At 47.8% G+C, this 12,918-nt stretch overlaps 1 protein-coding gene across 2 annotated transcripts; it reads left to right on the forward strand.

The window, feature by feature from the left end:
• The first annotated feature begins 561 nt into the window (after positions 1 to 561).
• On the forward strand, positions 562 to 4,514 carry LOC136520154 (serine/arginine-rich splicing factor RSZ21A-like). 2 transcript variants are annotated; one of them, XR_010775176.1, is made up of 7 exons: positions 562 to 718; positions 994 to 1,095; positions 1,769 to 1,857; positions 2,647 to 2,881; positions 3,317 to 3,436; positions 3,513 to 3,639; positions 3,762 to 4,514. XR_010775176.1 is itself a non-coding variant. In XM_066513583.1 (6 exons), the coding sequence occupies exons 2-6, from the start codon at positions 1,007 to 1,009 to the stop codon at positions 3,532 to 3,534; spliced, it is 555 nt and encodes a 184-aa protein (XP_066369680.1). In that variant the 5' UTR covers positions 562 to 718; positions 994 to 1,006; the 3' UTR covers positions 3,535 to 4,514. The 2 variants fall into 2 exon arrangements, 1 of the variants encoding a protein (XP_066369680.1); XM_066513583.1 differs by having other exon boundaries at positions 3,513 to 4,514.
• The last annotated feature ends 8,404 nt before the right edge of the window (positions 4,515 to 12,918 follow it).

Here is a 12,918-nt window from a genome sequence, read left to right on the forward strand (position 1 = left end):
TGAGATTACATAGTACAATGCAAACGCTCACAACGCCCGCATACGTTTAAGGGGTTCTCAAAAATTCGAGATAGATCTAATTAGAATTTTTATGTTTTTTAAATTTTTTATTTTTCCACTCTAGAATATAGAGCGGGAACTTCAAAAGTAGAAACTTTCCCCAAAGCCAAAGGTAGTAAAGCCATCGTAAGTGTGACTCTCCATCTCATATCATATTTATTCATTCAGCAGAAACTCATCCCTATGAACGTACGCATACAAACTCTACCCCATGAGCATATTCAAAGACTAAGCCGACAAATCTTTAAGACTAACAAAGTTACTATAGACGCATCGCGTGCAATGCCTTTAAATTCAGAAGTCCAACGGAGACTCGTAACCTAGAGCCTTCCCTGAGGACTTTCGCTCAAAACAACTTTATCTGTGTGCGCTGTTTCCACACAAAAAAAAGAGAGTTCAACAGCAGCCCAAGCAGGCAAGCCCATAAGAAGCCCAGCCCACCGAAACAGCACGGCCTCCGGGTCCAACCAGAAGTCCTGATTCCTGAATTGTCCCGTCCAATCCCAACCAGGCAACGCGATAACATCCTCGCGTCGCGTGATCTCGTCTCGCCTTCGCCCAGCTACTCTCCCCAGGCCCCAGTTCCGTCCGCCATCATCAGCCAGCGTCCTCACCCTCGATCCACGCCGCAGCCTCGGGAGGAAACAGATCGGAGAAGGTAAAGCCACAGATTTCCCTCTCGTCACCTTGACCCATGTTCTTTTCCCCGCCTCTAAACCCTAGATCTGGTTGATTCGTGCGCCCTCCCCCCTCACCCGGTTAAATTCCGCGGCTAATTTTGGTTTCGAGCTTTAGATCTGTTCTTTTTGGACTGGATTTTGAGCGATTCGTTGCTTGATTTGGCGTGCTCTCTCGTTGATACGAAGGTTCTGGGTGGCTGGTTTTCCGAAATCTAATTGCTATCCGTGTCCGTTTCTGGCGAATGATTTGCAGGTGATCGGTTGTGATGGCCCGCTTGTACGTCGGCAACCTGGATCCCCGGGTGACCGCTCGGGAGCTGGAGGACGAGTTCCGCACGTTCGGTGTTCTTCGCAGGTCAGTGCTCTCACCTCAGGTCCGTAGATTCCGTGTGATTGATGTGGCTCGTCTTAGAAATTCACGTGTGTTTTCTTGTGTGCGCATGTTTGGATGATAACCATAAGGGCGAAATTTTGTTAAATATAGCAAACCAAAGAATTGTCTGTCGAAGCAATAGTATCAGTCCTGGGTTGCAAGGACGATTGACTATTTCGTTAGCATGACAGCGACGAGGTGTACTGCAAATCCTCTCCTGTTTAGTATGACAGCGACGAGGTGTACTGCAAATCCTCTCCTGTTTAGTATAAAATATATACTGTCACTGTACTGTATATTGTTGCACTGCCATACTTGGGATATATCACCTTAATATATGCATCATTCCCAAAAATAGTTTGCTGTACTTTGGTGGTTACAATTATTTCTTTGATGGCGCATGGTACAATTTGTCAAATTCACTGGTGATAGACCTTGGCTTACATTAGTGTGGATGTTACGTTGTTTGGATATACAAAGCGAATTATATGGCCAGTATTCTGAACACCAAAGGATATGCTGTTCTGGACCCCGTACAAAGTTCTGTACCATTATATAATTCGTTGAATGCATGTAATTACATGTTGCATTGATGTATCCCACTTGATGCCTATGATTCTGACACAGTTTTCATGTTTTGTTTTTGTGCAAGCAGTGTTTGGGTTGCTCGGAAACCACCTGGCTTTGCATTTATTGATTTTGATGATAAGAGGGACGCTGAGGATGCAATCCATGACCTAGATGGTATGTGATCAATGTATTGCTGTCAACATGTTATAAACCTTTCTCAGTATGTTGTATCAGATTTATATATGGCATTCCAAAGGTTGTCAATGTTCTATGTGAGGAATATCTGAGTCTCTGTTAAATTACATTCAGGGCTGATGATATATGGAATTATTATTTTGGGTTTGCGCCTACCATCTGGTAACAGATATTGGCCATTGCAGGAGTAGAGAAAGTACTCCCTCCGTTCCAAATTATAAGGCATTTTGGATTTTCTAGATTCATAGCTTTTGCTATGCACCTAGATATATGTTATGTCTAGATACATAATAAAAGCTATGAATCTAGAAATGCCAAAACGTCTTATAATTTGGCACGGAGGAAGTAGAAAACATTGAATTTTTTTCTAATATAACAAATATAACTCAATTTCTTTAGGTATGTTGTAAGTTGAACTTTAGCTTTGACCATTTTTATCTAAACTTGCGTATAGATTGATGATACAAAATCAAGAAAGTACTTCTGTAGTCCGTTCAATATAATACAATATACATTCTGTAGACATTGCTAGTCAATATCATATTGGAGACTGCATGCCCTAATGAACTTATTTCTATGCTTATTAGAAGTAATCTCTGTTAAAGTTTAATTGATTGGATCTTCTGTGGTATTCTTCTTACCTTTTGCGATTATATTTGTGCTTTCTTTGTTTTATAGTCACAGTTTGTGTGTTTGCATGTTTATGGTCATGTATGTACAAATGTTTTAATCCTTGCTGAATATAGCAATATATTTATGGTTTTGTAGGCAAGAATGGATGGAGAGTTGAGCTATCTCGTAATGCCAGCAGTGGTCGTGGTGGTCGTGACCAGTATGGTGGGTCTGAGTCCAAGTGTTATGAGTGTGGTGAGACTGGTCACTTTGCTCGTGAGTGCCGTTTGAGGATTGGTTCTGGAGGTCTAGGCAGTGGAAGGCGCCGAAGCCGTAGCCGTAGCCGCAGTCGCAGTCCCAGATATCGCCGGAGTCCAAGTTATGGTAGAAGGTGAATATACTCTCCTGTTCCTTTGTCTACCCTATTCACTGACTATTGTTATTACTTATTAGTGCATATGCCCCTACTGTACTACAGCCTTTATATCAAAGTGCCAAGCCACTTTAATTTTTTCTCATTCATTTGCTCTTTGTTTTTTTGGGGGGGGGGGGGGGGGGGGGGGGGGGGATGACTATGGATCATGCACTTGCAGGGAAGTCTCTAAGATATCCTCTGACCTTTACATTCGTTAACAGCCTAGGTTTTGAATGATTAATGGTGGAAGCTGTCTATCAAATGAGCAAAAGCAATATGTGCACTCTTCATCTTTTTGTTCTTGTTTTGTTCTGTTCAATCTGTACTTGTGAAATACTCTTAGCAAATTGCATAATTCATGTTATGAACAAAGGACAATGAATCTGATTGAATCCATATCTTTGCAAACAGGAGTTACAGTCCTGCAGCACGCTCTCCAAGGCGTCGTAGCGTGTCACCAGCTCGTGGACGCAGCTATAGCAGGTCACCACAGTACAAACGTGCACGAGAAGAGTCTCCCTATGATAATGGGTAATGCATGTTTTTGTTACACATTTTGTTGTCAGCTACTAAAATATTGATTCAATTTTATTATTGATACTGCCAGATACCGCCGCAGCAGGAGCTAGAGCCAGATCCTTGTATCTGATGAGTGTCATGTGACAGATATTGGGAAAGCTATGATCAATAACCTGCTTGAAAGATAGCTCGCCGACTGCATGACTTTGGTTAAGGTTCTCATAACTTTTTTATATACCTTATAATGCTTGTGTCCACTTTATAAGTAGTAGTAAAACCTCTTGATGGGTGTATTTGTTGAACTAAGACCTACTGTCTTTTCTTGTGTGGTAAAAAGGCATCGTCCTGCACTGCTTAAACGACTCGGCCGACTACGGCTTTCAGTTCTGTCTTCATGGTTTTGTTCTGCGCTCTTCATTCTTCGCACACCCTCGCATGCTTCATTCAATCAGCCGTGTGTTAGTCTGCCTGCGCGTCTTCGTGAACCACATGCTTCGTTGAAGATGCTGCGCATCGCAAAAGCAGTAATAACCTTCCTTCTCATACCATTTGGTAAGGTTTGATTTGCTGACAAATGCAGCATCTGGTAAGTTTCTCCATAGGTTCAGTCTCCGTGCGCTGCTCCTGGTTCAGGAACTGCAGTATGTTAGATGGATGACTACTCACCTACTCGCGTTATCATGCCTTACTTCGGAGGACCCAGGTTAGTGAGTGCCAGAAAGTGAATTGACCAGGCCAAATGCTACGTTGAGCCGACTTTGGCTTTGTTCTGTGATCTCCACTTGCCACCACATGTTGCCTTCGACGAAGGAAGTCTTCTTCGCCTTCTGCTTCCTTCTCTGCAACTTCCTGATTGATATTCTTCATAGATGCTTCTTCGAGTGCCATACAGTCATCCTGATTGATGTTCATCACATCATAGAGCCTGCGTTGAAGTCGAATCCTCCATCCATCATTTTCCACCATTTTTTTTTCTACTGGACAATGTAGTTACATTCTTATTAGCTTTATTTCCTGTTGGATAGGGTAAATGTCAGATGCTGTTTAACATATAATGATAACCAATGATGGGCGCTCTATTTGTTCAACACATGGTTGCTATCTGCGTCCCCATGTATCTAATACGGTTTATGTTTTGTTGATTGCTTGTCTATGCCTGTTGGTGGTTGATCTCCTAGATCTTGATAAGAGGTTGTTTATTCGTTTTTTCGGCCTACTCTCAGCTGCACTACTTGCACAGCTGCTGCTGTTTCTTGCGTGCCACCTTTTGCTACTTTGCTCTACAGTATTTTGCAGCAGCGATGCAGAGAGTGCAGCCGAGCAGTTTACTCCACATCATGAAGGTTGTTGCCGTGCTGACTGCTGAATGAATATTTTTTTGAAACATTTTTTTCAATTTTTTTTTGATTAAACGAGAAGGGTGGGTCTAGTGCAAGTGGTAGAGTCTTACTGTATGTGACCGGAAGATCCCGGGTTCGAGTCGCGGTCTCCTCGCATTGCACTGGTGAGCGTAAGATTTGTCACTGACACCTTTTCTTAGACCCTGCACAGAGCGGAAGCTCTCTGCACTGGGTATGTTCTTTTTATTTTAATAAAACGAACAGCCCCAATAGGGGATGAGAGCGTGAAATTTTTGACTGGCTCAGGCAAGGTTAGCAGGCGTCCGATTTATTATGCATGTGGCCAGGATGCTTTGCCTGGCATGCAGCCGTCGTCATCCAAACATGCTCATAGTAAGTTTAGTACCCTAGTCGCTTTGACTTTTTTTATATATCCATTTTGCTATGCATTTATAGATATAATACTAATGTCTAAATACATAACAAAATGCATGAACAAAAAAAAATCGACTTATAATTTGGAACGGAGGAATTAGCAAAATCGCAAAGACCATAGTGGCCCGAATGGCTCAAACGATGAACCTTTGATGCATTATTATTATGATTATGATGGAATATAACAACGGTGGATAAGTAAAGTTATGAATGGTGATTAGGTAGATGACTCAATTCACGGAGAATTGGGGTTCTCTCGCGCACGACTGATTTGCACGAGCGACCAAAACTGGCTAAGCCGGACGAGGCCAGCCGGCACATCGCGTCACGTACGGGGGCGGCCGGAGCAGCTGGAGCGGGAGTGCGGGACCCGAGAGGGATCACGGCGCTGCTCCCCTGTTTCTGATTGCATCTCCGAATAGTCTCCGGGTCTTCTTCTGACACAAATGGACCACCCGTATTGGAGTTGCGAGGTGAGGATGAACGCAGCGGAGATGTCACTTTTCATTACGTGTGTATATGGAAAATGAGTGGAACTTACCTTTCCTTTCCTTTTATGTTGTTGAGAAGTGATTCAAGGTCCTGGTTGGATGTTGTAAAAAAAAAGGTCCTGGTTGGATTATTTAGAACTAATAAAGTTTAGATGGACCACTTTTAGTTTAATATTGCTTGTATTGCATTATATTGTATTGACTAAAAATGGCAGGTTGGGAACCAAAAATTAGTTCACTTTTAGTTTATATGTTTAAATACCTACTCTATTTATCCCAAAATACAAGTCGTTATGGGATACGTGTAGGTCAAACTTTCTCAACTTTGACCAGGCCCCGTTCGGCTTGCTGAATCTTTGCTAAAATTGACTGAAAACACTGTTCTGACTGAAAATGCTGTGAGAGAAAAACACTGTTCCGGCTGAAAAAAGAAGCCAAACAAGCCCGATATGGGGTAAGCCGAACGGGCCCTAGGTTTGTAGAAAATACGTGCAACATTTATATCTTCAAATAAGTTTATTATGAAAGTATATTCAACGATCTATCTAATTATACTAATTATGTATTATAAATATTAATATTCTTTTATATATAATTGGTCAAAGTAAAAAAAAACTGATTTCTCGGGAAGCGAGAACGACTTCTATTTTAGACAGAGAGAGTGATCTTAGAACTTACTCCTTCCGTCCTAAAATAAGTGACATTATTTTGACTTTCAGATATATTGTTTGACCGTTCGTCTTATTCAAAAATTTTATTTATATTATAAAATAAATAAATTATTATTAAAGCATCTCTAATGATAAAATAAGTCATAATAAAATATACTATTTATGTAAATTTTTTGAACATGATGATGAGTCAAACAAGATATGTGAAAGTAAAAAACGTCACTTATTTTAGGACAGGAGGGAGTGAGTTCAGTTGGTGAAATGTATTCTCTTTCCATGTGGTTAAGTGTTCAACCATGCTATCCATTCGACACGTGGGACCGTGCAGGCGTAGTGTCACGAATGCCAGCCGATGCGTGTGCGATGTCTGCACAGTTGCCGGGCGAGAGAGCCTGAGTCATCATCGCAGCACCAACAGCTGCACGTGCAACGTTTTCAAGTGCCACGGCAAGAATAAACAACCATGCAATGAAACCGTTGGCGATAAAAAAAGCCATAGTAGCGTCCGGATGTCTGGACGGACATACGCGTCCGAACGTCCACGCATACTACTGCGTCCCGTGACTCCTGCTTCTGCACCTATGCGAGAGAGCATGTGCGTGGACCCTATGCCTAGCTGCATGCAAGAGAGAGAGCACAGCGTGCAGTGTGTACCCTAATACGAGAGAGCAAAGCGCGCGTGCCCCAATACGAGTAAGAGACCAATGTGAGAGATGGAGAGAGCACATCGTGCATACCCATGTGTTGACCCGGCTACATGCTCAATCGTGGGGGACCAAGTCTAGTGAGGTAGGGGCGTCTCGTTCTGTGTCCGTTCGGTGCTAGCCCGCTTTGTCGCCTTGTTCCGTGGCTGTTGGGTGCTGGCCCGCTCTAGTGCTCTGCATGCGCGCATGCACTTTTGACCTGCTTCGTCGTTTGGGCGCTGACCACCCGTTGTATGGACGTTGACTGTTGGAGCTAGCCCGCATGACAGAGATAGACAGCGCTGGATGGCAGCGCGTGCGTGCCCGTGAGTCAGAGCGCGTGGGGAGGAGCACCTGCTGCAACATACTGAAACCAGGTGAAACAATTAAAACATACGTTTGCAGCATATGTGTTTAACCACTGCAACATATACAACATCCAGATAAAACACTTACAACATACGTCTGAAATAAGTGAAACATTTGGAACATACACTAGGAACATACGTATATAGTCACTGCAACATATGCAACATTCAGATGAAACAGCTGAAACATTTGGAAAACACACTTACAACATACATGTATAGCCATTACAACATATGCAACATCCAATTGAAACACTTGCAACATACGTTTGAAACAGCTAAAATATTTGAAACATACAATTGCAACATACGTGTATAGCCATTGCAACATATGCAACACTAGATCTACTTTTGCAACATCAGATGAAATATATGCAACATACATCTGAAATGCATGAAACATACGGTTACAACATGTGCTCATCTACTTGCTGCCACCCAATGAAGGCTCCTTGACACGGGAATGGGGGAGTGTACTGCGAGGCGTGGGCAGCGCGAGGCACGAGGCACGGACGGCGCATGGCGTGAGACACGGACGGGTGCACGGCACGAGGTGGGTCCGCGCATGAGGCGTGAGGCGCAGGGGTGTACTGCGTGAGGTGGGCCAGCCCCAATGAAAGTGTCCAGATTTTTAAAAAAATGGAGAAGGCGTGAGGGGAGTTGGACCGGTCAGACCTGGTCCGTAGGCCCAGCGAAGGCGCGCGTCCGTCCAAACAGACACTCGGTAGAAAGTATTACCGCAAAAAAATGCGGCATCAAATAGTTGTTCCAAGAACAATTTAAAATATCCCATACAATAAGACCATTATTACGGTAAATTCAATAGAAAAAGTGATAAAGAAAGAGAATGCGAGGAGCAATCATAGAATGGAAGGGGAAAAATATATTACCTTCGCGTAGAGTAACCTTCTACTTACCCCTTCTTCTTTTGTAATAAAGCGTCGTTTGATCCATACGAACAACGAACTCCAATGCCATACTTTGTCTATTATTAATATCACAACTATGAATTTGGCATCATATAAAACTACTTTTAACCATGAATCTGACGATACTAAATTTGTATGGCATCGTCAAAAAAAGTTATATGGTACAACCTACAAAATCCTGGTGTAAGTGTGTTGGTGTTTCGAGTTATCACCGACGAGTAAATTTGTAGTATTGCGCATCTGGCTTGGATGGTGTGCTTAGAGGACACGAGATTTATACTGGTTCGAGCAGAAAGTCCCTACGTCTAGTTTGTTGCTGCTGCTTGTGTTACTAGCACCGAAAGTTTATAGTAGGGGTTACAAATAGGCGAGAGAGGGACAAGTCCCAAGTCTCTAGTGAAAGGAGTGAAAGGGTGCTGAAAGCTCGGTTGCTGCTCTTGTGTGTGTGTCTGGATCTGATCGGTTTGGGGTCGGATCGGATCGGATCGGTCCTCGATGGGTCGATCCCCTCTATGGGACGCCCTACTTTCCCTTTTATAGGTCAAGGGAAAGCACGGGTTACAGCGGAGGAAAAGAGAAGAATGAGAGGGAGAGAGCAAGTCCTTCAGGATCACCGGGTCCTTCTTATCCTTCATGCGAGTCCCGCTGACCCTGTAGATGTCAATAGGGACAGCTCCACGTCGTGGCCCTGTTCGCCACTAGCGCCATGCTCAGGCGTCGTCTATCGGTCATGGCGTTCCATTCCGTCGCAGCGAACGTCGTGGTGAGCTGACGCGCCTGTCAGTGTTCGTACGGGGGTTAGGCAGAACAGCACCGGTATGCCCGACGCTGTTCTTGATGTGAATCCTCAGGCATGGCCCGTCATGGCCACGGGTTACATCGGGGCATGCCGGTCTCTTTCTTGGTGTCAGAGCTTTGGCGCAGGCCCATACGCCTGGACCTAGAGTGGTTGGCGGCGGTATGGAACCCTGTCGAATGAGCCGGAGCCCATGGCCTCGGGGTTGAGTGAGGCAAAGTCCGTGGCCCCGGGGTCTGGCGAGGTAGAGCGCAAACCCAAGGGTCGGGTGAGGCAGAGCCCCATGGCTTTGGGGTCGGGCGAAGCGGAGTCCATGGCCCCAGGGTTGGGCGAGGCAGAGCTCTCTCCTAGAGGTCGGGCGAGGCGAAGCGCATGACCTTGGGGTCAGGCAAGGTGGAGCCCTCCCCCAGAGGTCGATCGAGGTGGAGTGCACGACCTTGAGGTCGGGTGAGGCGAAGCCCATACCCAGAGGTCGGACGAGGCAGAGCCCGCACACCTAGGGGTCGGTTGGAGCTGTAGTCACGCTCTTGACTATTCGGATGAATCAATGTTGATGACCATTAGCTCCTCCTCTTCGGGTACCCTAGTATTGGTCCTCGATAGTAGCCCCTGAGCCAACGAAGGAGTAGAATACTCCTTCGTAGGCTTTTCTGAATGGGAGGACTTTGAGGGCCTTGGCCTCCTTTCGTCGCCCATAGCGTGTCCTGAGGACGATGATTCCCTTTCGTTGTGATCGGAACCTTCGGGGGTCTGTCATTCTGTGACCACGCATTCGGTCTCCTTGCGAGTCCAACTTTCCTTGAGCCCCCACCTATAGCAGGGGTCCGGTCGAGGGTCGGCTCGTTTTTGTGATCGTCTTCCCTTAAGCGTTTTTCCGATAAAAACGGAGGGGCTGAGCCGTGCCATGATTTTCCCCTATGGACGAATCATGGTGCTTGTTGAGCTGTTAACGGGCTAGTCTGAGTAGGGCCCTGGCATCCCATTTTCGCCGGGATTCGGCTTGGGTCAGCTGGTGACTGACTCTAGATTCTTAGTGGTCAATCCATATGGTTCTCGGGTCCGTTCGACCGGTCCCGAGGGCTCTTTGCCTCTCTTCGAGAAAAACCAAGGATCGTATCTATCTGAGACTCAAACGTGGGCCAGGATGCCCATGGTGCTCGTGCACCCGGGTACTAGCTGCTAGCGGGCCCATCCTTTTCCACCCCTTACTCTAAAGGTGCCCGGAGCGGTTGTCGAACCCGTCGGTGGGCCAACCTTCGAACTCCTGGGCCTAGATGGGCCGTAGAGGCGTCTTTTAGCTCCGTATCCCTCTTACCCATGGCGGGTCATGGTCCATTTGGGAAGGTGAAACGTCCAGCGTGTTTTCTGAGGGGATGGCCATAGGTTGTATGCGCACACCCCACGACGAGACACGGTGACAGGTCGTGGTAGGCACGGAGATCTAGGCAGGTGGTTGGTTTCCTCGCACCCGTCACCCCTATAAAACTAAAGGGTTAGCCCCCCTAGGTTCCATATGTTGCTTCCTTGCCTCTGTAGCCACGCCGCCGCCACCATCGCTTAGGTTTCCTGCCTCTGCATCTCTGCCGCCGTTGAGCCCGCATCCATCCGCCCCCACCTCCAATGGATCCGTGGTGCCGTTCCGACATCACCTTCCAGCGCATGGAGGGCCTCGTCCGTCGCGGTCTTCTCCATGCATGGACCTCGGCTAAGGAGTGGTTGCTGTCCGGTGATGAGGATTTGTCGTCGTCGCCTGACAGCTACGTGGTGTCGTTCGCTCACTTCCACGAGCGGCAGCTCGTGACCTCCACCCACAAATTCCTTTGGGGCTGCTGCACTACTAAAAGATTGAGCTGCAACATCTCAATCCTAATGGGATCCAGCACATGGCGGCGTTCATCACGTTGTGCAAAGGATTCCTGGGGATCAGCCCCCACTTTGACTTATGGAGGCATTTCTTCACCGTCAACCTCCAGAAGAAGAGGGAGAAGAGCGATAGGTAGGAGCTGCACATGCCGATGGGGTGCGCCGGCATCCAACTTCGGAACAATCAGTTCGACAAGTACCCATCCATGTGGCTTTCGATGTCCAACAAGGGGTGGCACTCGCAGTGGTTCTACCTCAAGAACGACACCGCCGCCCCTTTGCCGGAGTTCACCAGACGCCTGATCGAAGAGGCCCTAGAGCCATGGAGGAAGTGGGCATCCTAGAGAAGGACAAGAAGAAGATCCAAGACCACATCACCGCCATCCACATCCTAAAAGGAGAACAACCTAAAGGGGTCAAGAGTCATCGGGGCTTACCACGTAAGGAGGGTGGCACCGTTGATGACGCGCACGCTCCCGCTCTATGCGATGGTGCCCGAGGCATCGTTCGATGGAACAACCCTTGCTGAGGGAACGCTCCCCAACTCCGAGATTGCACAACACATCAAGGAGGCGATGGAGCCTTTGCGGGACGACATGGGTGCCACCCTCGACTTTGTCTACCTGGTGTCAGGGCATCCTCCGATGCGGCCGGAGCCAGGCTACATCATCTTCATAAGTTTTCCTTTTTTTGCCTTCTCTTCAATTGATTTCCCGACCCCGTGAGACTAACTTCGAGAGGGGCGAGACTAGCCGAGGGACCTCATCCTCATGGATCACCTGGCGCCGCTGCCAAGGGATTCGGCCATGAGGACAACGAATCGCACTGAGGGCGAGCGGCTGAGGAAGGCGAAGGAGGACAAGAATAGGAAGAAGCAGTGGAAGATGCAGGCGTGGGAATGAGGGGAGGACACCGACAACGATTATGACGATGATGATGGTGATGACGATAAGGTAGCCGATGATATCGAGTGGGGCAACCTGGAGAATGAGGATGCACTGATAGGTATTGGTTTGTCCTTGTAGGCATCGGGACCCTTCTCGTTCCATGGAGGGAAGGGTACGTCTAGGGAGCTGATAAAGGTTGGCCATACCATCGGCCTGCCCCAGGAGCCAACAGAGGTGGGTGGCTCTACCGTCATGCCTGAGGTGCCAACAGAGGCGGGTGGCTCCAACATCGCGCCCTAAGAGCCAAAGGGAGTGAGCCCCTCTTCCTAGGAGCAGGGAGCAGGCTCAAAACAGCCTCATTCCAACAAGGCGGAGCGAGGGTCGGGGGTTCACCACCCAAACACGTCTGCCGCTTAATGGCGCTGAGGTGGGTTATCACTTCCTCTGTTTTTCCTATCTTAGTCGGATTTCGTCATGACTTATGCTTTTCGTCCCTTGCAGCGTCGGCAGGCAGCGTAATCCTTTGGAGCTAGCGTCGAGGAAGAGCATCGTCCACCAATGGAGGCGACAGCCGTCGGCTAGTGTCGTGCCCATTTCGGGCAGGAGCGGCGCCTGTGTGACCGCATCGCTGGCTGGTTAGGCGCTGCCCACAATGGCACCTGTGCCCTTGGCAGGACGGGCAGACGCAAGCGCTCAAGGGGCGCCTTTGGAGGTCGTGGAGCAGCCAGTGACGGCCGCGATACCACTGCCGATGTCGGGATGGATGGGGCTGACGACCTCGCTCATGGCGCCAACCATGGTGGGCGCGGCGCAGCCGGTCATGACCCCACCGACGCAGGTGGAGGTGGCGGCGGCCATGACAGATGGGTCTTATCCGGGCGCAACCGCAGCGGTGTCTGAGGCACCGACACGACCCATGCCATCCGCAGCCCAAGCGACGGCGCCTGGCATGGGATGGATGGAGGGGGACACGGCCGAGGGGCCCTGAGGAGTCATGGTGCTAGAAGAGGGGTCGGCAGTGATTGGAGCCA

This window comes from Miscanthus floridulus, chromosome 18 (assembly GCF_019320115.1).
Source record: "Miscanthus floridulus cultivar M001 chromosome 18, ASM1932011v1, whole genome shotgun sequence".
Taxonomy (NCBI): domain Eukaryota; kingdom Viridiplantae; phylum Streptophyta; class Magnoliopsida; order Poales; family Poaceae; genus Miscanthus; species Miscanthus floridulus.